The 26752-nt window shown below is 39.8% G+C and overlaps 1 protein-coding gene across 16 annotated transcripts in view; it reads left to right on the top strand.

The window, feature by feature from the left end:
* Nucleotides 1–26752, top strand: part of ARPP21 (cAMP regulated phosphoprotein 21) — a 450043-nt gene that overhangs the window by 369872 nt on the left and 53419 nt on the right. For 11 of the 16 annotated variants that reach the window (XM_019647235.1, XM_019647230.1, XM_019647225.1 and 8 more), the window contains 6 exons: nt 4188–4225; nt 6064–6123; nt 10264–10493; nt 17651–17884; nt 25183–25364; nt 26249–26353. In XM_019647235.1, coding sequence (XP_019502780.1) covers nt 4188–4225; nt 6064–6123; nt 10264–10493; nt 17651–17884; nt 25183–25364; nt 26249–26353 — 849 coding nt within the window. The remainder of the gene's footprint in view (nt 1–4187; nt 4226–6063; nt 6124–10263; nt 10494–17650; nt 17885–25182; nt 25365–26248; nt 26354–26752) is intronic. The other 5 variants (XM_019647236.1, XM_019647233.1, XM_019647239.1 and 2 more) reach the window with 3 other exon arrangements.

Raw genomic sequence — 26752 nt, 5'->3', positions numbered from 1 at the left:
TATATATATATATATATATATTCACTTATAGTTGACATACAATATTATACAACATCAGCTTCAGGTGTACAGTGCAGTGATCAAGCCTCTACCCCATCCCTGAAGGGTCTCCCTAACAAGATGTGACCATCTGACACCCTACAAAATATTTACAACATTATCAATTATATTCCCCGAACTGTCTTTCACATACCTGTGGCAATATTATAGTTACCAAAGGCTGAGATTTTTCAATTGGCATTCTATACCCAGGATATACTTATCATGCAAGGGCTTCAAAGATTGCGTAAAATCCTTGACATCAACTGCAAAATATGTTCATTTGTGCCTATGTGCATTTTTCTAAGTGTGTATTAATTATAAGTTTTCATAGCCTTTAAAAGGCTAAGAGCCACTCTTCTAGATGGAGAAAAAGTGCCCAGTGCCTTTCTGCCTAGTCCAGTAAGTCTGTAGAGACTATGCCACTGGTGTCCCATGTTTCAGCTATGTATTGTTACCATAATAAATAATCCCCAAATTTATCAGCTTAAAATAACAAATGCTTCTTATCTCAGTCAGGAATCTGGGAATGGCTTCCCTGAGTGCCTCTAGCTCAAGGTCTTTCATGAGGTTACAGTCAAGCTGTCCCCTGGGGCTGCAGTCACGGAAGGGTTGGCAGAATGGTTATCTGCTTCCGAACTCACTCACTTACCTATCGGAAGGTCTGGGTTCTTTGCTGATTGTAGGCAGAGATCTCAATTCCCACCACGCGGGCCTGTCTGTAGGCTGTTGGGTACCTTCAAGACATGGCTTCCCCCAGAGCAAGTGATCCAAGAGAGAAAGAGAGGGCCCCAAATGGAAGCCACAGTCTTTCCTAACTTAATCTCGGAAGTAACATGCTTTTCCTTCTGCTGTATTCTGTTGGACACATAGACCAGCCCTGGTATTGTGTGAGAGATACTGCACAAGGTTGTAAATACCACGGGGCGAGGATCACTGTGGGTCCCCTTGTATTAATGGGATGTTACTATAGCCTTCTCTATTGACACAAGCTCAAGCTCATGACAGCAAGATGAACTTTGGTGAATACATTGCATTAGCAATAATCGCACCTTGGATAAACCTCATTGGCTATATAATACTGGCACTGCTCAAAACTGGTGAATACATTTAATAACAAATCTTCCTAACCACTTACATAAAGACACGATGCTTTAGGGAATGAAAGCGAAATTCCAGATTCCCAAGTGGTCATTACTACTGCCCAGATTGTTGAGGTACGCAAGATAATCATTAAATTATATTAAGTCAATTATAAAACAAATGCAAAGAATCCAGCATAAGGAAATTAAGTTACAGACATTTAATCTTTTTCTTAGCTGGTCTTTTACTTAGTGTTTTCATCATTTAAAAACTTAGATAACAAAACCAGCTTTGCTTGCTAACTATTAAGTAGTGGAATCCTTCAAATAGGTTCAAATATGGATATTAAGTAGAATCGTTTTTTCCTACTTGAAGTTACAATAGAGAGTGATGGAGGAATACGTCTTGGTATTTACACTCTAGCAAAACCCAAGTTTATTTCAAAGTGAGATGTATTCTTGAATATTTTACAAATGTATCTTGGTGTCTAAGGTGTTTGTGTGTGTGTGCGTGTGCGTGCTTTTGTATGTAGGTGCCCAATCAAAATATGCAGATTACTTTGGGATATTCTAGAAAACATTTTCAGATAGTTTGAGAATTTTGGCATCCTGAGATAAGACAAATTTATTTATGATTTGAGAGCTAAGTTGTTGTCAGAGCACACAATTTAGCTCTCAAATCATAAATAAATGCATTTTTGTAGTCAGAAGCATTTGAAATATCACTTGTGTTTCCTGTGGCAAGAATTTCAGCTTATTTTATGATTAATCCTATGCAATGTTGCTAGTTTGGAGAAAGTTAAGTTGATGAAGCAATATATTTAAAACAGACATGTTTTGCCTGGAGGGTAATTTCTGAAGGATATTTATGTATAAATAGGGACTCACGGAGGAGCTCTTCACAGGTCTCCTTTTGCCTGTACTGGCATTCTTCCTCAATGAGAACTGATAAGGGCATGAAGTGCCACCTGGATTGGGGGTGGGACATGGGAGAGGATTCTGTAATCCACTAGGCAAAGCGTTTTTCTCCTTAAAAAAAAATGAGCCCTTTATGTCTGAGAACATGTAAGTGACAGCTTTGAATGCTGCATTAACTCCTGTGACAATTTTATCTTCCTCTGCTATTAAAATATGCAAGTTATTAATACTACTTTTTTTAAAAAAAACGTTTATATTCATCCGCTGCTGAATCATGGCCCTTAACCCTCTCTGTCTAATTGATGAAAATGTGGCAGAGGGATGATGAGATGATTCTTCATGACCTTCCCACAAAAATCAGAAAAATACTTTTTGAAATGTGTTTTAGGGACTGTTATCTTTGACTTGCAGGTGCTTTATTTTTTTAATTCAAAGAGTTTGGGCTGCTAATTCTTCCCAAAATGCTATTCGATTAACGCATTTGAAGAGGTCAGCATGTCTTTGATCAACCCTTTCAAAGTGCTTGGTAGAGCCTCAGTCATTCCAATACCCAGCGAGATCGTTTAGAAACGTAACTGACCCCTTTCCAATGACAAGAGCCGAGAAGTAGCAAAGAATTGAATTCGTGATGTATCTCTGAGACAATCTCACTGTCTTTCCCATACCAGGATTTGACTCAAGCCAGTAGTAAAACCAGGCTAGAGGAAATAAAGACAGCAGGATATGTTGTGTACTGTGAACTTAACTTCAGAGGCGTAATGTCAGTGGCACATCATTTGTACTTATTTCCCTTTGTAAAATTAAGTGTCAAATAGAAAACAGGTATTTTCCGAAAAGCTTTTCTCTGAATTTGCCAAAGTTTTTGCTTTTTGTTAAGTAGTGTTTTGGCACACCTGATATTCAGGATGCATTTAAATACACAGAGGTTAAGACAGAAGTGGTTCTAGAGATGCCTTCACTGACATGCCCAGACCACGGAGGAAAATATTATGCCCAAATCTAGCCCTTTCGCTTAGTGGAAGGAAATGATTCTTCAGTAAAATGTAACGAGAAGTCAATATCCTGCTTGCCTCTCGGAGCAGTGGTTACATTAGCAATATCTCTGAATTCAAGAATTCGATACTGAAAAATCATTATTAGCTCTTTAGTTTTATTTTATCTTAAAATGGACCTGTTAAGTCTCTATGTTTCCCTTTAGCAGGTCACTTATTCATCATTTAGAAAACCTACACTATAATATGCTGGATATATTTATGTTTAGAAACTCTACTTTGAAAATGGTTTTATGTTAATTCCTAAACACAGTCACTATATTATAGGGCCGTATTTTGTTTAGACTTCTCTTTTCCTGTTTGTTTAAATTTAATTTGATCTGCCTTTCCTCAGCGTGTAATGTTACTGGGATTTTATCTTCCCTACATTGTGTATGACACACAAGATAGTAGAGAAATGAATGCTAGGGGGATGGAAGCGAAGGAGAAAGTCATTTGGGTTTTTTTTGTGTGAAAAACTAAGAAATCTTAGATGGAGTGTGACATTTCTTTTTTTGCTAATTAGCTTCATTTTGTTTTCACTTGTCTCCTGCCACTCTCCCTTTAAGATTGACGGCACCTCTTCAGTTTTGAGAGTCTTGCAGTCAGTCTGTTTATTTCGTGAGCATTTATCATTGCCAAGTAATAATTGCAGGATTGTGGCTTTGCGGCTCTCCCATCCTCAGGTGGATCGTGCCAAGTTTGCACGCTCTGCTTTGATTTGAACCTGTCCATTTTGGCTTTCGCTGGTGGCTGCATCTCTGCAGCTTCAGAAGGAACCACTAGTTCAGGATCTGATGGTCACACGTTCTTCCAGCAGTTTCATTCACAACATCTCTCTTCTTCTGACCTTGATGCTGAACGAGCTAAATCTATTTGAACCCTGGAGATGCTCTGATGGAAAAGTACCATGTGCTGCATGAGAATTCCGTTTCTAACTCTAACCTGCTTTTTTTCCCTTTTTTATTTCCATTTTTGTTTTTCTAAAAAACGGCACATATTTTTCTTAATTCCTTTCCCCTTGGAGGGGAAAAGTAGTTTTGAAATCAGGCAAGGATTTGGGACCCCTCAGCATATCCAGAACGTCTGATACAATGCCTTTTGTTTTATTTTTCAGTCAGTTTGCTCCCAGGAAAGCCTTTTTGTGGAAAACAGGTAAAATGCAATTTGCTTTTTTGTGTCTTTAGAGGAACAAAGTCTGTCATGTGTGTCCTGTATATTCATAGATATATCTATCCCATATATTCGTGCATGCTTGAATATATGTATAAATACATATATCTATGCATACACCCATATATGCACACATATGTGTTACTTAACATGTCTAAAAACTATTGGGGGGAACAAAATTTCTCTCAGTTACTTCCAAACACGAGTTTAAATATCTTCCTTATTTAAAGTCTCAACTTCTGGTTTTTCCAAAGGTATAATTCCTATTACCTTCACCAGGCAATAAAACGTATAAATGTTGAGACCACATAGGAACTTGCAGTTTCATTGGCTTATTGAATAGGCTGCTAAAAGTGCTTGAATGTTTGGTATCACTAGCCACTTCTTGTGCCCCATAATTATATGTAGCTATGCAAATAATAATTTGAATAAAATTAAGTTTCTCATTCTAAACTATCAGTCTTCACAAAAGGCCCAACTTGGATGTCTTATCAAAACAGGCCTGGATTTAGCAGTCCACCTGGCTCGGGAGTTAGTAGTGAGAGGTGATGGTTGTGAAATGAGTGGGTAATAAAATGTATACAGAGTCTTGAGCATAAGAGCAGAAACTTCAAATTTAACATATACTCTTAAAAAATAGTTCTAAACTGACATAGGTATTAAAATTCTCTATTGATTTAATTGCGGATTTTTAAGGGGAATTAAGGAATTCCACATTTGCTGCACTGATTGCATTTAAGATGCATCAAAATGGGCAACTTGGAATGGAAATATGGTATCCACTAAAAAAGTGATGGTTAATTTTATTTCAGGTGTCGGCTTTATGCGTGAACCATAAAATTGATTAAAATGGAGACTATTTGATTAAATTTCACTACTTAGAGAAAGTTTAAACTGGGCATTAGAGATAATTGTTGGAAAAAATGCCATCATTCATATTAGCAATTAGAAACCTTCAAGTAACAAAATCCCGCAATGGAATAAACATTTTTTAGAAGAAGGGGTGAAATTAGAAAACAAATCCACATGAGGCATTTAAAAACAACCTTAAAATCCATGTAGATTCAGACAAGTATTCCTTATTTACAGTAAAGTTAAGAATCCATAAGCATTAACATCTTGGAAATGATTCTGAACCATTCCAAAACTCTATATCCATACCAAAATGATTAAGTGAGCATTTACTATTTAGTTTAGTGGGAAATCTTATTCCCTAGTCTTCTAGCCAATCATTTTTCCCTACTTTACTCTCTAATTTTATTCATTTACTTGGTATAAAAATACGGCTACTGTACTTGTGTCCCTTCTATTCAAATTAGATTATATTCATCAATACAATAATTGGTTGTATACATGCATTGCATATATGAACAAGTTTTGATGTTCCCAAAAAACAAAAATCTAATTGAGTAAATTTCCTACAAAAATAAATGTGTTTCTTGGATACCTCTCTCTGGAATTCCAATATTTCACTATGCTCAAGAAATAAAAAATAAGCTCACTATTACTCAAAGACATAAATCACAACTAATATACTTAATTAAGTATTTATTATATCTGTATCAATTTATTTTTCTTATCCTCTCCTCTTCCATCCCCTCCATTTCCTCTTCTCTTCCTTCTCCCTTATCTAGCACCAATGTTTGATTTGTAGGGTAGTGAAAACCATGCTGCCATTAATTTATTACCGCAAAATTCAACATCATGCAAACAAATCAGTAAATGGGGTTGATTTGCAAGATAGGTGTGCTGTAGTAGAATACACATCTATTTAGGACCCTTAGGTTTTATATCATATAAATCATGTTTTTCATTTCCAGTAGGCTCTTGGAAGACAGTAACATATGCAATGAGACCTATAAGAAAAGACAGCTCTTTCGGTTGGTATGGTTTACTTTTTTAAAACTGTGTTTTCAGATTATGTGGCAAAATCAATGTTAAATATAAGTGTATTGGTGTAAAATATCTCTGTTCATGAAATAAAATATGTTTGGTTATCTCTTTGTAAAGCTTGTTACAGAGCTAATATTGAAGCCATATTGGATAATGTAAGATATGGGACTGGGAGACCATTACTTTGCATACAGTCTTTTAGGGTTCTTCCTCTGATTTTCTGGGGGTTTTTTTGTTTTTTGTTTTTTTGGTTTTTTTTCCTCAAGGGCTAACTTTGGAAGCACACTGATTTAATATTCCTAAATCAACTTTGATGAATTTCAGAATTAACATTTCTCTGGCAGGTTGCAATTGTATATACATTCCCAACACTGGAAACAAATCAATGATAACTCTATTTGAGTATTTGATTTTTAGCTACTACTATCTATCGTAATATTTCAAACAGTATTTTTTCAAGCATAGATTTTATTTCTAAGGAAAAATATGGGATTGCTTCCAATTATAATGAACTACTTAAATCAAGATCTGTGTAGCATAAGGGTAATGGATTATACATACATATATATATATACACACACACACATATGTAAAATTATCTATAATATATTAAATTATATAATACAATTATTATAACTTGATAACTATAATATAATAATATATATATATATATTTTTTTTAAGTTGTAAACTAGGCACAAGTTCCATGAAAGCACAGGGATCATGCCCATTTTCTCACAACTCTATTAAATGTATTTCTATGAAACAAAGGATACACAGTGCTATATGTATACTCAACACCTAATATATATATTAATATGCCAGTGCTTTTGTGAATATTAGGATTCATCTCTGTTGTAGGAAAGGCAAAACAAACAAAACTCTTGCCCACTTAGAAGCAAGAAAATACCAAGAAAAAAATAAATGGATTGTGTTCTTTGAAAGTATCTTTTTGCAATAAATCTGAACTTATGGTTTAATCACTAGAAAAGGTAGAGTAATTTGCTCCCTTTACACTTTGGCAAAACAAAAACTGAATTTTTCTTTTTTAGGTTGAACTACATAATCTAATGCCTTCCTCTTATATCATTAGATACTTTTCACATTGAAGATTAAAAAAATAACTCTGCAGTTTTCTCTTGAAAACCCAAAGAAAGACTAGATTTATTAGTACTCTGACGCTCATACACCATTTAGACAATATAGATAAAATGTGGATTCTTGCCCCTTACAGTTCAATTAGTTTTACATAGCCCCAAATATGGCCCCTTAGTCAGAGCTACCATCAACTTAGATCAGCCGTCTCAAATATGGACACCATTGCCTGCCAGAATCACCAAGCATAGAAACCCAGGAAGATGATCTGGCACAGAGCCAGCCACACAATGTAAAATGAATTCAAAGTGTACATCATATCTAATTTGGGAAAAAAACAACAACAAAAAAAACCCAGCAAACAAAAACAAAGCCAAAATGCCATGTTCAAACAACAAGGAAAATAAATGTTATCAGTTAATCAGCTCAGAAGGAGAACTTAGAGTATGCGCTTTATGAGTACTCTAGGATCAAATTGTAGTTACATATGGGAGGGCCAAGTCCTTTTGATGACTATACATCTCATTGCCATTGTCTTCTTGGTTTCCAGTAGGATGGAACTAGGACTGCGCTTAGGAGCGATGGAAAAACACTTGTGAATATGTTTTTTTATGATGTTTATGATTCCACACCCAAATAGATATAAAACTTAATTCTGGACCTCACCTTGCCAGTGTTAAAGGGAATAATCAATAGAACATTATAAAATATTGTTTCAATGTATAAATATCTAAAGATCATAAACTAGAAGTAGATGTATTGTTTTGAATCTCATTAATGGTAAACCTCTAAAGCAGCAACTTAAATTCCCTCTTTTAAAATGCCCAGATCTTGACTTAGGAGGATGATGTGAGCTGGTTGAGTAGAGGTAGAAGTTAAGGAAATCTTAGGTTGCCTTATTGGCCAGGGGATGTGGCACGGGTCTAGAGGAACTACGGAATGTTTTAGAAACATCTCTGCCAGAGTGAACGGTGCAAACTACAGCACACATGCTTTGCACCCAGGAATAGTGGTACACACCTCCTTTGTAAAGACCCAGCCAAACTGGCATTTAGAGGAAGCCTGGATTCCTCCCGTAGAGGTGCAGAGTTCATGGGGAAAAGAATCACTGAAGCGGAACTAGTTCACCCCCACGTGGAAAGCTCCCTTCTGACGCATCCTGTACGCTGAGGTAGGAACTACCCCAAATCTTTTCCTATAATAAATATCCCGTATTAGCTACACATGAGATCATTGTCATATCTCTTGTGCATTCACAGTTGCTAAACAATGATTTAGCCAGGCTTTGTTAAATTCATCAGAATTATGTGGGAAAAGAATGAAGTTAAATTTGGGGATTGAAAGGGAAACAATCAGGAATCAAAGAACTGCTAACCTTTCTAGCAAAAAAAAAAAGGAGGTTTCCTGCAGGCTACCTCTTCTGGCTTTCTTAAATTTTGAAGTTTAAGAACTAAAGTCATCTGGCCATTGGTGAGTGTTTGATACTTGCTACTCGCAACCTTGTCTTTTTTTGGGATGGTCCTTGTTTCTAAAACCAGTCATCCTGAGGTACTGAGAACAGAGAGGATGGTGTATGAAAACATTGACAAATGGCAGCAGGGCACTGGGTTGCTTTTGTTTTGTGAGTTTTCTGTTCCACTTCCTGCCCTTACTTTACAAAGTTCTATCACAGATTAGCTATTTCATTTTTATTATCTCATAGGCCCCCTTACCTTCTTAGGTTTTCATGAAATAAAACAGAAAAGTTTAGTAAAGAAAGTTGAAGTGAAACTGAAAATTGTCTGTGTACCCTCTGTATAACTGGGTTGGTGAGTATTTCAATCTGACAACGCGTACGTCTAACATCTCAACAGTCCATCATTGTCTTCAGAAGAATATTTATTTAACAGAGCTAACTGATCACATCTGTGAGATTTGAATGAAGATCTGAATAGGTCATATTGCATAGTGATATGCAATTAGAAGTTATATCTATTACCCATGATTTATGTCCTCTTTACTTATTTATAAGCTATGAGAATCTTAGGATATTTTAATGATCCATTATTTCCAACTGCAGAAAAACCTTTGAAAATATTAACTCAGTTACTGTCTAAGCAGATTGGAAACCAATGAAAATGCAAATTTCACCAACTTTCTCTAGAAAAGGCATGCAACTTTGCACACTGCCTAGAAATTCTCAGCAGTCTTCAAAATTCACTTTAGCTATTGGCCCTCTTCCAATAAGTTCACTCTTTTTCTATTCGAATTTTCAACAAATGTGTTATTCACCTGTGGAGCTTTTTTGTTATTTCCATTGATCCCTTTAGAAAGGTTCATGTCAGTGTAGTGTTTATACTGTGGGTATTATCACCAGCTTTCCATGTGAAAAGGATTAAAAGGCTCTTTGCTCTGCCCTTGAAGGTTAAACTCACTGAACAGAATTCTCACCATCGCCTAACAGAGTAATTTCTGTGATTTCTGTGCTGTCTGTCAAAGCCTTAATGAATTCAGATACACAGCTCATAAAATTAGAAAATAAATTAATAAGTGGCTTCTGTGGAACCATGTGCATTTTTCCATGGTCCGATTATTTAATGCTGAAGGGAGAGACAAGATTCTTCTTCGGTGGGAGTTGCTTTTAGGATTCTCCGAGATCACCATTGTTCCCAAACTGATTCATTGTTGATTTTGGTCAGGAGAATTTGTTCCCCTCTTCTCTCCACAACAGACGTTAACAGTTATATTTTACACCATAGTTTTCTAGTTTCTCCTTCATTGGCAGAGGGATCATGTGACATTTTTAAATTTAGTGGTTTTTTTGTTATTTTTTTCTATTTGTAACATGAGCATTATGTGTGATGTGTATCTGTCTGTACATCAGTGAGGTATTTGTAGCATTGTTTGTGAGGCAACAGAAAACCCTTTCCTGGAAAGAGTTGACCAGAAGGGTCTTGTGTAGATGACTCTTCCAATAAAGGTCCCATTCTATGTCCCTGCTGCTCATGGAAGGTAACCCTGTCCCTGTGCATCTTTCTGATGGTCGTGCTCCAGGGGCAACAGAGATGGCTCAGGGAGAATGTCTGGAAGTCGACAGAGCAGTTCCGAGAGTGAACTCAAGTGGTCCGACCACCAAAGAGCCTGGAGCAGCACGGACTCTGACAGCTCCAACCGCAATCTCAAGCCCGCCATGACCAAGACAGCGAGTTTCGGGGGCATCACGGTGCTGACCAGGGGTGACAGCACATCCAGTACCAGGAGTACCGGGAAGCTGTCCAAAACAGGTAGTTAATACTGAAGGGGGTTAAGTCCTGTGGTATTTTCTGAATTCTACCCAAGCTGTAAGGTCATTATTCCCTCTGACTTCCAGTTAACTAATAATATTAATTACAGGTATAGACAGAGGTATAGATAGAGGTCAGAAGGTGCAGTTTAAATACCAATACTGCTTCTTGCTAGCTGTGTGCGTAGGTCCAATTATTAACCTCTCTAATCTCTAGTTTATTCATCTATAAAATATAGGTGATAATGGACTATGACTCTAAATCTCCTCAGTCGACTACTGTAAGTTTAACTTCAATTATTTATATAAGAACGGTTACCAAGGCACATGACAAATATTTTACAAAGTTTAGGTTTTTGGTTTGTTTTGTTTTTTAATTTAATACTCTGATTTATTCCTTAAAACCACACTGTAAGATAATTATGACATTAGTAGTTTCCATCCCTGCTTTGGCATACTGTTAGTATGATCCCAGGGAAGTGAGTTCATCTATTTGTGTCTCAGTTTCCTCACCTGAGAAATGGGAATAATAATAGCACCTATCTTGATAGGTAATTAAGACCAAGAGTTAATATACACAAAATAATTCAAACAATGCCTGGCAAGTTATTAGCCCTCAACGAACACTAGTTCTTGTTTACTTTTATTATTGCCATTTAATATTTTCATCCCTCCTTTGCAGATAAGAAAAGTGAGCCTCAAAAGACTCATAGTTTCTAAGTAGTCAAATTCCAGCATCGGTTTTTTTTTCCTATTTTTTTTTCCTTCTAAGTGAATAGTGGTCTTCTGAGGTAGGTAGGTCAAGTTTGCACGGACAGACTTTGGGAGGTGCACAACAATGAGAGATGTAGGAGAACCGTTCACTTGAAGTAACTTTAAACAGACAGAAATATCAATACTGTGGATTTCATATTAGTCTTCAAAATACCCTTGATGGCCTGCCATTACTAACTCTTCTGTCTCCCAAGAGTCCCTCACTGTTGTTTTCAAATCATTTTCAAATGTTCATGATTCAAATACCTCATAAAATCCCAGGAAGGTGACAGATGACCATTCAAGTTCACTCCATGAGCTTAAATTTTTAGTTTAGCATGTACCATAATTGTTTGGGTTTGGTTTGGGTTTTGCTGCAGAAGTTCGGAGGCCCTGATTCTCAGATAGGGTGGGGGTGAGAGCTGTGATTCAGTGACAGGCTGTGGATGTCAGGATATACTGGTAGGACATCTATGGCTTGGGGTGGCTGGTGAGTAGAGGCAAAGGTCAGGAGGGGGATCATGAATGGACACCGCCAACCAGAGGTTAGACATGGGCTATCTATCCTAGACTGTGAATACTTTCCCAACCAAGAGTCACACTCTAGGGGGGACTCTGTGAAATATAGGCTCATTATGCTAATGGTTTAACATAATTATGTTGTTGACAAACACCTCCTGAGAAATTATCTCATATTTTCCCACCTAGGCAGGAAATGAATAGCATTTTGTCAGTCAGTACTTTATATATATATATCTTCCTTCTTATAAAGATCAGGTGGGCTCACACTGCCTTCTTTTATTTTAATTCACCAATTGGAGAATTCTTGATTTCTTCCTCTAATTAATTGCTCTTATATTCCACTATTGCATCAATTGAAGTCAAGAAAATCCACTGTGGTGCACTTAAGCTCTTGTAAACTAAGGAAGGTTAAATAGTTTTAAATCTCCTTAAAAGTAAAAAACCAAGTACCTTAAATGGCTTACTTAAAAATTCCAACACGCCAAAAGAGCTCTTATGATTTTTAAATTAGTCGTCATTCCCCAATCACTTCCAAAGCAAAGCTTTTTGGAAACATTTAAAACACTTTCAGAATGCTAAAATGGCATTTTCTTTGAAGAATGATTAGAAACTGTAAGTGCTTCAGACTTTTTGTTTCTTTTAATCTAAGTGTCTCCATTTGAAAGCTTGTCAAGGTGCAGAACTGGAAAGAAAAAAAAATTAAAGGAGATCAAGCTAGGATGTCAAAACAAACACAATTTCCCAAGATGGTTTTATGAAGCAAAGCTGTCAGTTTTGCTGTCATAAGAGCTTCCGAACAGCGCAAAGTTTCCATTTTTTTACCTCCTTTTTCACAGTGGAATTGCAAACTTTCTTTTGACCTTTCAGAAACCAAGTCTGGAGTTGTGACATTTAAGCTACTCTTCTTCTCCTCTAATTACATAGGTTCGAGCTTTAAATAGATAATAACGAGACTTTTTTTAGTTGGGAAACATGTTTGCCTGTATTTCGGAAAAAGCATATTATTGAAGTCTGAACGCGCAAGCACATTCTCTGGGGGCCTGGGCTGCCTTTCCCCTGTTTTATCCCCCACACTGGGCCCAGTAATGGTCACCTAACTGATAGATGTCCAGCACACACCTCTGGAGGTAAATGATGCCATTACATCATTACATCCTCCTTGTGAAAGAACTGGAATGGGTGGGGTTTGTGCTGCAAACTCCGCTGTTTCTGATAGTGGCGCTGTGGTTGAAAAATAAGAGTATGACATCTATTTTGGTCCACCCTGGCCAAACTCCACTGTTTTACTATCACTGCTCCCTCTCGATCTGCAGAGCAGGGATTCTCAACTTTAGCTGCATGAGCATCACATGAAGCATTTCTTAAAGCACAGATTGCTTGTTATGAAAGCATGCTTTGAAGACAACTGCTTTAGAGAAATAAGACATCTTTCTGTTTTGTTTTAGTAAGTTTACCTGTCCTGCTATTTTGTTTTCTGGATGCAAGGGGTTTTTTTTTTTTTTTTAGCTGAGCCATCCTGCCACCTGTTGGCAGCTCAGCGGCTGCTCAGCTCGGGCTGACTCGAACCGCAGTTGCTCAGAGCTCAAACTCTTGAGCGAGCTCTTAACCAACTGAGCCACTCAGCCGGCCCCAGGGTATTCTTGTTGTTACTTTTCTTGTCTACACTTTAGAGTATTTTTGGAACCAAACGCAAGATATCTCATCTTGCTGCCACTTCCTCTTCTTCATGTTTCTTTTCATCACTACAGCAATGCACTCTGGATATTCTCTTCTTCCTTGTAATTTCAGATCTTTATGTTATTCTGCTTAACTCTGACTCCTGGATCTGGAAACATTTTCTTGAATTCAGAAAAAAGCAAAAATAAAAACAAAAAAACTTATGCTTCAGGGTCCTTATACAAGAAAAATTGCATTGGGTGAGTTAAACAGGCAAGGAAGATCTTATTCATAACTATTGCAATTGGAGTCAAACCTATTATAATAGGGGAGAGAGCTTCAACTCAACCCTGCTGAAACGAAAGGTAGGGAAGTTTTTAAGTGAGCTGTGGTCAAGTACTGGAGGACGTTAGAGATGGGATTGGTCAGTTTGATTAAACCATCTGTGTTTGCTAACTGGTGTTTACCAAAGTCAGGCTCTTACGCTACCACAGAAACTGGCAGATACGGGCACTATTTCTTGATGATTACATTTCAAAAGGTTAGCTCCCAAGTCCTGAAGAAAGACAGTCCTGGGTTGTAAACCTGATAAAGTGCTGAGAGAAGATTTACATCTTAAGGGAGCAGAAAAGTTTCCAAAAAGGGAGATAAAGGGCCTATGTCAGGAAGAAATTTGTCTGAAGTCTAGCTGAGCTGAGGGGAACTCAAAGGTCCCCATCTCCATCATCACTCAGCGTTTAGGCTGGTGGCTTATATTTTACAAAAGTGGATATTGAGGTCTAAGGAAGGAGTCATTTCCCGAAGAAAACACAGCTCATAATTGTCACAACTAGAACCCAAACTCAGGCTGCTTCCTCCCTGGAGAGTGACTGCCCCTCCTCCCCGCCCCCCATCCAAGGGGATCTGCCCATGCCCTCCCCCTTCTGCCCTGTCTCCTTCCCAGGCTTTCGTTTAACTTTGTCTTATGATCTCTTTTCCAATCTTTTCACATTTTCCCCTTTTCCTTTTTCTTGTCCCTCTCTTGAGTGTTCGCCTGAGTCTGTCATCCAGCCACCCTGATGTCTTCTCTCTACACCTCCCACCAGCTGCCCCTTAGGATCCAGCTTCAACTTCTGAGCATGCCATTGAGAGTAGCATTGAATTCCTATGCAGTATCTCCTAGAACTGGGCACAAACCTGTTCAGGGCCCTGGGCCCTACCGGGTTCTCGCTTCAATGACTCTAGAGAAAATATAGGACCTGCTGGCTTAGAGCGTGTCCATGGATTTGTGTTGCTCAGTTTGACCTCAGACTCCATCCACTAGGTACGCTTCAGAAATTTACACTTGAGTGTGCTGTGAAAATTAGATTAGATAGTTCATGTGAAGTGACTAGCACAGTGACAATAGTCAATATTTGCTGTTGCTATCATGAAATCCCTGAAAAAAGGAAACCAAAAACATGTTAACTCTCAGCATCCAAACTAGTCAAGTTCTCAAATATCAATTTTATTTACTTTTTATTTTTATTTATTTATTTATTTTAAGATTTTTCTTTTATTGGAGAATTGGGAGAAGGAGAACAGACAAGTTGCTGTCCTTTTGTTCTTCAGTCTAGGTGTGGAGGACGTTGCTTCACTGACCCAAGTTGGCACCATCATTGAGCTCTTCCCGAGCGAGGCAGATCAGTCACCAGCTTCTGGACGGCCACTCACCGCATCCCAGCTCCAGGTTGAGCTGTTGTTCAGCATCTTAGCTGTAGAGGGCAGTGTCACTGGCCCTCATATGTGGCATCTGAACCGGGGCCCTCTGGCGTCCCAAGCCAGCTCTTAACCAATGCGCCACTCAGCTGGCCCATCAATTTTATTTTTTAAAAGAATATTTAAACACTTCCTGTCCCATGCCTTTTATCACCATTGTTAGCATCTATTTTTGATCAAGAATTTCAGGAATGCTGGCTGTGTGTTGAATGTCACTTTTCCTGATTCTGGGTTCTTGGTGTTTACAAGCTGATCAAAGCTGGTGATAAATCAGTCAGATAGGCCTGTTCCTGAACCTGGTGGCATGGTGACTGCTGAGTCACCCCTCCATGGAGGTTTGACTTTGTCTCCATCCTTGCAAGCATTGAGAGTTTAAACTAAATTGACTTTTCCTTCTTTTAGCCTGTCTGATCAAATCATTTGCATTGTATTTACCTTGTCTCCTTATCGTTCTTATTGAAGCAGCAGCTTTTCCCCAGCTGATAGAAGAGACGTTGTGAGTCAAGGATTAATGGCCACCTTCTGAAAGCCAAAATGAAGTCACTCTTTGGGTTTGATTGTGGCACATCAGCCTGTGTGCATCGATCCCCACTCCCAACACACACACCCATGCCTGCCCTAGCTCACACCTCAAATCAGAGTTAGGATGTACCTCACTGGACCCAACTCTTACACTGTCTGACCCCTCATCCTGGAGATGGGTGTAGTCACTTGTGTATGACCTTAAATATCTGGGAGCAGGAAGTTTTATTATTACCGTTGTTGCTGTTGTTGTTGACTCTGTACTAGTGTCAAACTTGGACTGTAACATCAAATCGCCTGTGGGACATCCACAAACAAACTCTAGTTTGCATTGGGGCTGTAACTTCAAGGTCATAATGTCAGCGATGCAGTCTTAGGATTACTCTTAGCATTTTCAAATTTATTTTTCTCCCCATAGGTTATTCAGAAGCCCATCAGTATTTTAAACTAGGTAGATAGAGCATCCTCAATTGACCTTAAACTTTATCATTATTAATAATCAAGCCATGGAAAAAGCAGAAAAGATTCTCAACTGGGAATGCTTGTGGCAGCCCGTGGTATATGCATATGCATGCTTTCAGGAGGCAGTTGGGTCACGGTGAAATCTAGATTAGTCTGCCAAGATCAAATCCTAGCTCTGTCATTGTCTAGCTATGTGAGTTGACTTGAGTTATCTAAATAGTCTATGCTTCAATTTCCCCATCTGTAGAGGCAGTAACAGTACTTATTATTAGTGTTTATCCAAGTGCTTACACATACTAAATGCTTAAGAAATATCACTGCCTTCTCCACTGTATCACTCTCCAGTGACCCCTCTTCTCTGTAATTGAGTGTTGTATTCCTATTACTTATTTTAAAAGACTTCCAATTTAACTGAAGGGCACCTTTTAGAATCTTGAAAACAATGTTAACTATTCCTTATATATATTAACCTACAATGACACAAAGAATGCATGTTTAATGACATAAAACAAGAGTCGTGGGCTAATGTTTTAAAATTCCCTGCACTACATTCTTGCAACCTATGATATCATCCACATCATCTGTTATTTTGAATTCATAGATACAGAAGTTTTGCTTGGTGTGTTTTCTCTCCAATGCTTGGGTTCATATTCGGTGCCCGCAACAGCCATGGTCAAGGTTGCCGGAGCTGCTTGGCTCTGGTTACAAGCATCTAGTGCCTAATGAACATAGACTGTAGCCGGTGATTCTTTGTCCACAGTAGAGGGAGAGGGAGATGGTTAGGGCTAGATTCCACGTTGGGGGCTTCTGCACACTGATCCTGTTACCTACATGTTTGAGAAATCCACAGTCCACAAACATCTCCCTGACTTGACACTTCTGTGTCACCTTGAGGATGCTCAATCATTGCCATGAAGGTCAAACCCTCCTTGGTCCACCTCTTGGCTAATTAATAAGGCTTCTGTGAATATGTGAAATAGTGCAGAGCCTAAGCACTCCCAATAGGAATAATCCAATTCTTCTATTCTCACATGGGGGAAGAGATTATTTCCAACTATGCACCTTCAAACTGAGCATGAGGGATGGTGAAGAACCAGAACTTTAGAACCATCTGTGTGATCGGCACCTCCCGGGACTCCTCCTTACACTGTAACCTCCTTAACTTCCATCCTAGTCATTTTATTTTCACGACTCCAGCTCGGTCACACATTTCCATAGCATTCATTACTCAGGGTGATGGGAGTTTTCAGGCACTGCATTCAGGATGCCATTTACCCATTCATCACCCCAGGGGCATGTGAGAAGGCCAAAAGAAAATACTCATTCTTAATCTCTCTTCTAGGAGATTGACACATCAGAAAAATATTTCAATAAAATGTGAGCCCAAAATGTGGGAGGGGCATGAGTTAGTCTCCTCCCACAGCACTCACCTTACACTCTTTCATCATGATGGGAGTATTTAGAACCAGAGCGCTTGAGTGATGTGTCGGTTTGTGTCTCTGGTAGGTTCTGAGTCGTCCAGCAGTGCGGGGTCCTCAGGATCACTGTCCCGCACCCATCCCCCTCTCCAGAATGCACCCCTGGTCTCAGGCGTGGCAGCCAGCTCTCCGGGCTGTGTGCCCTATCCGGAGAGTGGAATGGGGGGCCAGGTTGGTGCCGGCAATACGAGCTACATCCTCCTTCCCCTTGAAGCTGCAACAGGCATCCCGCCCGGAAGCATCCTTCTTAATCCACACACAGGTTAGTATATTTCCTCTGCCTTGGCAGGGCCACGAGACCAGATATTTGTTCTTGTATTCGATCTTAGGAATTTACTAGAGAGTTTTCTGAAAATTCCTGAACAGGAGAGCTTGGTGCATGAACTGCCGTGAAAGGTCTTGGTTTAGGAAGAGCAGATCTATAGCTATAATCTATATCTCCATATTGGTATCAGTACTGTTATAGATATATAGTCATAGATACTTCCCAGAAATAGCTACTTTCCTCTCTGTCATCTCTTCACTGAGCACGGTGTGTTTCATGTATTCCCAGGAACTTAGATCAGAGATTGTTGAGTGATGAACTGGGATATACTAAGTAAAACTTTGTGTTTCTCAGAATAAATCCATGGATAGCCTGTTAGGATGTCAAAAGTGTTTTTGCATCCATGATATTTCAGGAACTTGAGATTTTAATGGACACACAGTGATCAGTAACTATGGAAGTTGCTTTCTAACCTTGCGACTTCACCGAACTTGTACTGGAGATTAAGGATTACCAGTGGCGAAGAGGCTACAGAGAGCAAAGTCTTATGTATTTTGGAGATTATAAGCCTAGACTGGTTTTGGTGGGGTTTGGAAAATTGGTAACTTCATGGTGATAGCTTCTTCCATGATGAATGGCCATTGGTTCTTTATTTTTTAATTTCTCTAGTGGTCAGTTAACTTCCATGCTGATTCCAAAGGCCCCAGAACATTGAGAGAATAGACTGATGAATATCTGCTTCATGGGGGAAACTTCTCAATGTGATGAGGGAGGCAATGTTCCTTGTCTCCAAAGCCATGTGGCAATATCTGCAGACATTTTCATTGTCATGACCTATAGAGGAGGGGGCTGCTACTGGCACCTAAAAAGGTGGAGGCCAGATGCTACTAAACATCCTACAATGCACAGGACAGCCCCTTACAACAGAGGATTCTCCAGCCCAAAATGTCAGCAGTGCAGTGGTTGAAAAACCTTGGATTGGAAGTTTTGGCCGGACTAAGTGACTTCCTTAGAAGCCTTTATAAGTGATTGGAAAGAAAAAATTGAACTGTCTCAAAATATATCTGAGGTTTGCTTTAGATTATTGCAGAGTATTTCTTTGATTAGCTAAACTTGAAAATGCAAAACCGGGTGTGAATCTCATAAAACTCTGACTCAATCTTCTCACATATATAGTGCTACTAGTAATTAGGAAACCCAGAGAAACATGAGAATGATAGTAAAATAGTTACTTGAATAATTGCCACATTTTCATGAAAACATATGGCACATTCTCAAGGCATGGTGTTTGATTGAGACGTTTTGAAAATGCCATCAGCTACAGGGAAAAGAAGGCATAATCATTTTATTGAAAACCATTTGAAAGCTTTCTGATTAGATACTTCTAAGGAGAATATTAGATTGCTTTTATTTTATTTGGATCATTGTAAGCTCTATAAAGGAAATTAAAAGAAACCCAGAATCATATTCATTACTCTGGGCACTGATCGCAGTATGATATGACTCTGCTGGCTTAAATTCTTTCACTTTTAATTGAGATGGAGGGCTTGCAGACAAAAACACACACTAAGCATTAGTTATGAATAGTTTGTTTTAAGCAGAATTACAACGTGTTTCAAAAAGGCTCAACAGAGTCTTTTTAGGGTATAATGCAAGAATATTATTTGTAATGATAGTGTGGCTGTGCACGTGTGTGTGTATATTATTATCTGTAATCTTGTTTACAGAAAAAGAAATAAAGCGCTGTCTGGTGCCAAGTCCCAATTCTTATTCAATGGATGGAGTGGTTTAGAGCTGTTATCAAAATATTTCCTTTGGAAAAGGATTCTAACTAAGGAACAGGATCTAATAACACTGTTGAACAGCTTCACCATATGTACTTCTCTGATCTGACAAATGCTAGACATTAAAATAGCCCTAGTCCAAAAGAAAAATGCATTAATATGTTGTATGCCATGGTTGAGTGGTGAGATGTAAGGTGACTCTGATGGTTCTTCTTTTACAGAACGTGTTTTGGCTTTTTTTTTTTTTGTAAATTGAAAATATGCATATGCATGTGTGTATATATGTATGTGTGTATATGTGTATGTGTCTGTGGTGAGTATATGTGCATGTATATCTGTCTATCTACTATCTATCTATCTATCTAGTCTCTTAAGCTGGAGATTTCCCTCCTTAGGCTGGAACTTATCTTTCTCTGTCATTGCTGTGAACTGAAATCCATACTTCTCATCCTCTGACAGATACATGGTAGAAAGTCTTTGGTGTTAGAACCAAGAGCATTGAGTACTTTGCTTCTTGTGTGAATTTTCCTTGTGTTTATTTTCTTTTTTTACCAGCATATGTATAAGCTCCTTGTAGGGAGGGGTCTTACTTGGCTATTTTTATTTTTATTTCCTTAGAGTGGATAACGAAGTAGTCTTAGAGACTGTGCTCAATATTAAATATTATCAAAATATTATCTACTACCTATTGCATATGTTGATCGGCATGAGGGGCAGTTTTTCATCTAATGTCTTATATTTGAGAATGTGGCTCATGGATAATGTGAGTGATAAAATGTAATATTTGTCTTAAGCAGTAATAAGACAAGCAATGATTTGAAAATACTAAGGTGCCTACCAGTCCTGTCTACTAAATGAAACACAAACGATACTTCCTTTATCAGCACAATAGACTTGGCTCTTACTATGTACTAAATATTTGGCTCTCTGAAACCAACCCCGCTCACAAATATTCTTGCAGTTCCCCAAGCACAGCCACGACTTTTTGCCTGGCCTTGGACTTGGCTCTCAATGGTCTATTTCTAACTCAGGACCTCTGGCCTGTTCTTCCTTTGCTTTTCAGACATTTGGATGAGTGAGTCGCTGCAGAGGCTCTTTTTCAAAGCTATCCCTCTGTAACATCTTCGTCCTTGCAGGGCAAACCTGGGTTTGACTCTTGAGTTTGATCTTCCTCCAGCTGTCTTGGGCTCAACCTCCTTTTATAAATTTTTAGCAGAGAGATCATCTTTGTTTGGCTCTTTTCTTTTAACTCAGTGCTATCCAGAGACGCCAACAGCCTTTGGCATCCCTCAAGTACTTGTTGTTGCCTGGATGTGTTGTTATTCTGTTTTGCTTTGCCTTCATCTGGTACAAATGCATGAGTCTATGAAGTAAGGGTATGCCATCTGCAGGGACTTCACTTTGGGTAGCCTTGTAGGGCTGGTCTCTTTCAAATGTCCCTGATGGGCTTCCATGACCCTATTTTTTTTGTTTTTCATGAGACTTCTAGCATTTATTTATCCAAACTGTGTCCACCTTTTTCTTAATTGCACCATGAAGTTTTTATGTGCTATCTATAAAACATATCGTTACAAGATCTGAATTAATCCTTGCCTATCCATGAACAATAACTTCCTTGTAATTTGGTTGATCGCCTTCTAAAAGCTAAGAAAGGAAAATCTCTTTTTCTCACCCTTCTCTTTCTTTTAACATAAATGTCCTTTGCAGGTACATGGCAGAAATGCTTTGGTTGTTAGGAACCAAGAGCATGTGATGACTTTGCTTCTTGTGTCAACTGCCCATGGGTTCATTGGCATGTTACCAGCACGTTTATAAGCTCTTTCTAGGAAGAGGTCATACTTAGTTGTGTTTTTGTTCTTGTTTTGCATCCTGGAATGGGTAACAAAGTCTTAGTCACTGCGCAGGTGATCAGTAATTCTATGCTAGTAAAATAAAATCTCCTGCACATTACACATGTGGAAGGGGAAGGTTTTCACCTAATGTCATGTATTTGAGAGGACTGAGCTCACTGCACTAAATTCTTCTGTCCTGGCTGAGCTCACAGCACCCTGGCTTACTTCTATCTTTACACCCTTTTCACCCATGCCAACACGCATGCCAGGGCATGCTGGGTACACTAGTGTATTTCCTGACATGAAAGCCTGCTCTAGGCTGAATAGTCCTGGGGCAGATAGTTGTTCTTTCCCCTTTGGTCTTTAGAAACTGTCATTCAAACGAATTGCTTGTATTCAGTGGTACTTGCATCTGGATTTGTTGTAAATGGTCGAATATTGAGAGGTGATCATTGCCTGATCTGAAAACCAGTAGTCACCCATTCTTGCTCTCTTAGGAAGTTGTTTTTGGGCTCTTTCCATCTTATTTCTTTCATTTTCCTGTGTTATTTTTACCTCTCCTTGGTGAGCATAAAATCAAACTTGTCAGAAGAACCCGCCATCTACCCCTCCCTAAGTAAATTCTTAGTACTTTACATATGCAATTATTTAGAGACATTTCTTTCTTCTGCTCCACAGCATATTAATATTTCAAACAGGAAATCTAAAATTTATCACAAAGTACATCTGAATATTGTGTGATTATCTTTTTTCATCCTAATTATGGTCATTTTTGTCACATTCCCTGGGGTAAATTGAAAGTCATGTGGAATATAGTAGACTCTTGCTTTTAGCTTTCCATCTTTGTGTGTATATTTGTGTAAGTACAGAGGAACACCGATTTTCAAGTGATTTCATATAATGTTGCCTTAAAGATTTTTTTTTAATGTTAGGTACCTAAAAGCTTTATCTTTTAAAGATACAAATGAAGGTGGGGTGGGCGGGGGTGGGGGGAGCAATTAAGGATTAGAACACTATATGGGCTGATAGATTTTTGAAAATTGAACTGTTTTTCCCTCCTTTCCCAAGTTGCTGGTTTGGGGAGGAAAAATGAATTGCAGATTTTAAATACAAAAGAATTGATATTTACAAAAAGGAAAAAGATGTAAAATGTTATTAATTGACAGTAATAGGAAAACAAGTGTCTGTGAAGAATGTTAGAAAAAAAATACCACTAAATTTAGTCATCGTTCTGTGACCATCATTCTGGCACATTTGCTTTTGCATCACAGCACATTGTGATTGGTTATGAAACTGTTATCAGAGCTCCCTTAGTTCTGGCAGGTATGTTTATGAACACGCAGCATCGAAGGTTTCTTGTCGCATCCCCACAATTACAGTTTGGCTGAACATTTCTGGTACTCATGAGGAATGCTAAGCTCCCATTACAGTTCCCAACGGAGCTGAGGTCAAGTCCATGGCTCTTTACCTGTGACCATTTTGTTTGGCTTCACTATAACCTCAGCATTTGCCTCCCCGACCCATTCCAATTTACTGTCTTAATGTCATTTATAAAGTGCACAGGCGAAGTGCGTGCTCTACACACATCTGCCGTGTAGCCTTGGTAAATATTTACCTACGTGAACACCTGAGTAAACATCACCCAGAGTAGGACAGAGAACATGTCTCCTAGCAGTTTCCCTCATGCCCCTTCGAGGTACCACTATTCTGACTTCTATTCCATAGGTCAGTGCGGCCCAGTCTTGAATGTAGTAGGAGTTGAATGATGCAGGACCACCCTCTTGGGACTGGTTTCTTTCGGGTAGCGTACATGAGCTAATTAGCTTAGCTCCCATTTTATAACTGCCTGTTCTTCTTGTGGAACAACATACGGTTTGTTTTCACTAGAATACTGTTTCCTTTTGGATCAGATTTTACATTTTCCCTCTCTGTCCTGTTCGTTTTTGTTGCTAATTTGCCTCACATTACTGGTGCTCTTCTGTTGTTCTTCATATACGTTATAAAAGAATAAGGTTGATTTCCTTGCCCAAGACATTCTGTTTACCATGGGTAAGAGTGCAAATGTAAGCCCTGCATACTGAACACTATAAGGACAGGCCCTAGAATATGTGCTTAGGAAGAACTCAGCCTGCTGGCTCTGCCATCTCCTTGAAGCCAAGAGGGAGAAGGGCCTCCTCTGAGACACCAACCCCATTCTGGGAGTCCTCCCCCTGCAGGCATTTTGCTCAGGTTCCTAGAGAATGTTTCCATGGCTTCCATGTGTGGACACACATTCCTATTTGTCCCTTCCCCATAGGATGTGGGGGTTATAGAAGAGGGGAGAAAGAACTCACAAACCGTCCTACGAACATTTTGCCAATCCATTACTCCATGTTCTGATCCTGCTCATTCTTTATCTGCCAATCCTGGCTGCAACTCCACCTGGACACACGGCCCCCACCTCTCCTGACTTATCCTGCACTGATTAACGATTTTCAGGGATGACTGGATGTTTTTCACGGCACCTCCTTGTAGCAGGTACCCATTATGCACGCTTGGATGATTCATTTCCATTGTTTGGTGTCATGGGAAGTGAATGGACTTCGGAGTCATGTTGACCAGGGTCCTTTCCTGGTTCTCTCACTTACTGTATTTTGTGTTTCTGCACAAGTTGCTTGGTCCTTCTGAGACCTAATGTTCCTGTCTCCAAGGTGGGGTGAGGTTGCATAGCTGTAGGTTGTTGGAAGAGCTAAGATCATGCATGCCAGGTGCTTGTCACTGTGCCTGCCACATTGGAAGGTGGCCTGGCCTCTCCTGGACTTTCTCTTTCCTCCCCCTATTCTCTCTTTCATTTGGGGCCCAGACCCTCCTCCTTGCAGCCCCTGATTCCTGTAACCTTTCCGGTGGGTCTTCGTTTCCTCTTCTGAAGCACAGGGAGGTGACACCTTCCTCACAGAGCCATGATGAGGCTCCAGTAATACTATTTTGTAAACTGCAAAATACTCCCCAAATAGTAGAAATTATAATAGTGCACTCTGCCATTATTTCAAAAGGCAAAATAATGTATTTTGCTTCATCATTATAAGATGATCCTGTGATAAGTTTATTATGCATCACCTTTAAAATCCAAACCCCCCTGTAGTCCCGATTGTGTCTCTTCAGAGAAGTATGAGTGAATGGATGTGATATGTCCCGTTGTACAAATATTTGTGGACATGATAATGATACTGAGCTGGGGACAAGGCTAGGAGAAGCAAAACAAGTGTATTGATAAACAACGTGTATCCAAATGTAGCTGGAATTGCATAAAAGGAAAGCAGCCCCCTCTCGGGGTACGTTATCTCGCTGATGGCTGTGAGGTACAGGGCAGCAAAACACAAGGCTTCGTGAAAATTGCTTCTCCATGGGTTTTCTCCACTGGGTGCCACTGTACACAGATGCACTTAGCTTTGGCAAATCTCCCCGAGGTGGGAGATTTATTTGCTGCTTCTTAAATTGCTCTGGGTTGACACTGTTATCTGGCTTAGGCAGATGGGTCAAAACCAGGAAAGTTTTCACATGGGCGAAGGTTCTTGTGTCCTGGGTTTCCACCCTGCTGTGCCTCTACATTAGGTTGCTTTATATTATCTATCAGAGGAGTTCTTTCTGCCAAAGGAGAGGTTGAGAGGATCACCTGGACCAAGCTCTGATTCCATTGCAGGCCAGCCCTTTGTGAATCCCGATGGAACTCCTGCAATATACAACCCCCCCGCCAGTCAGCAGCCCCTGCGAGGCGCGATGGTGGGGCAGTCCCAGCAGCGGCCACAGCAGCAGCCCTCTCCTCAGCCACAGCAGCAAGTCCCGCCAACACAGCAGCAGATGGCAGGCCCTCTGGTCGCTCAGGTAAGAAGCTGGTTAGAGAGCAGAGAGGAGAAGTGCTCCGAGTCCTCAAGACAGCAGTACATGAGAAGAGGGGGTATTTTCCATCAGTGCCACCTCCGTCCACTCATAGAAATACAACCTGGCAGCCTAGAATCCTCGGTTCAGGTTGACAGGATTTCATCTGGAGCCTTAAGCTTAGATAGAGATGAGTGGCCGATCCAGTGACTTGTATGGTGAGAGCATGGTACTAGGGAAAATTAATGACAAGTTTTTCTTAGGTCTAGATGCTATTTTTCTGTATCAAGGAGCCGATCCTGGGAACTGAGCTCATATTCCTACCCAGGCCATTGGATCCACTTGCTCACCCAGTCCCAACACAGGCCACGTGCTCACGTGTGCCAAGAGTCGGCATCAGTGTTTATCAATGGGAAGAACAGAAATCAGTGCATTCCAGGGTGGCCCGGCTGTTCATACTCCCCTTCGAGAGATGTAGTGTTGCCCTCCTTTGCCTAAGGCGACACATGGAAGTGTCCACAGAAACCTGAAGTGTGCCAGATAGGTTGCTGGAGTGATCCTCGGTTTAAATATATATTATTTCCCTCACTTCTGAGACCTTGGGCAATATTTTAGACCCGGAGGATCTAACCAACAACAACCTGAAAAGTATCCCAGTACCTTCTTAAAGGAGTGGTCACTCTGAGCAAACAAGCCCCCGCCAGGGCTGGCAGGCTCTGGTCTGCAAGGCTTTGATGTTCTGGTGGTGGCTGGTCCCTCTCTCTGAAGTGCACTGAGCTACGAAGACCTGGAAGGGGTGGCGGGTGGTGTGCTTCAGACATGACAGCCTTCCTGTGGGATTTCAACCCCTAGTGCATCCCTCTCACCTGATCAGCTTTTCTTTCCTCCAGTCTGTCCAGGGGCTGCAGGCTTCCTCCCAGTCAGTGCAATACCCAGCAGTCTCTTTTCCTCCCCAGCATCTCCTGCCTGTGTCTGCAACGCAGCAGTTCCCCCTGGTACTGTATTACGTGTGTGTGACTTGAGAGTATAGTCATTAGCTTTACTGCCTTTCTGTGCAGGGCTGGCTGATGCTGGGTGGGTGCCTGGGGTGACCATGAGGGGTATGTGTGCGTGGATGTCTCATTCCAGAACATTGCAACCCATCTTCAAAATCATGGCTTTCTTTCTGTCATCTGTTCCATGTTTAGTGCTTCTGCCATCTGGTACCCTTTTATTTTTAAGAGTTTGCCAGCTAAGCAGAAATTGCATGCCCTCAGAATTAGAAGTCAGTAACACAGGAATACATGAACTTGGTGTTGAGATAGTAACCATCATCACCCCCACTGTCCTGATATAGGTGTTCTTCTCATGTCCCCTTCCCCCCATTTCCCCTTCATTTCCCCTCGATGTGTAAG

This window comes from Hipposideros armiger, unplaced genomic scaffold (genome assembly GCF_001890085.2).
Source record: "Hipposideros armiger isolate ML-2016 unplaced genomic scaffold, ASM189008v1 scaffold_109, whole genome shotgun sequence".
Taxonomy (NCBI): domain Eukaryota; kingdom Metazoa; phylum Chordata; class Mammalia; order Chiroptera; family Hipposideridae; genus Hipposideros; species Hipposideros armiger.
The sequence above is the reverse complement of the archived record's forward strand: the minus strand, read 5'-3'. Positions and strand labels throughout refer to the sequence as shown.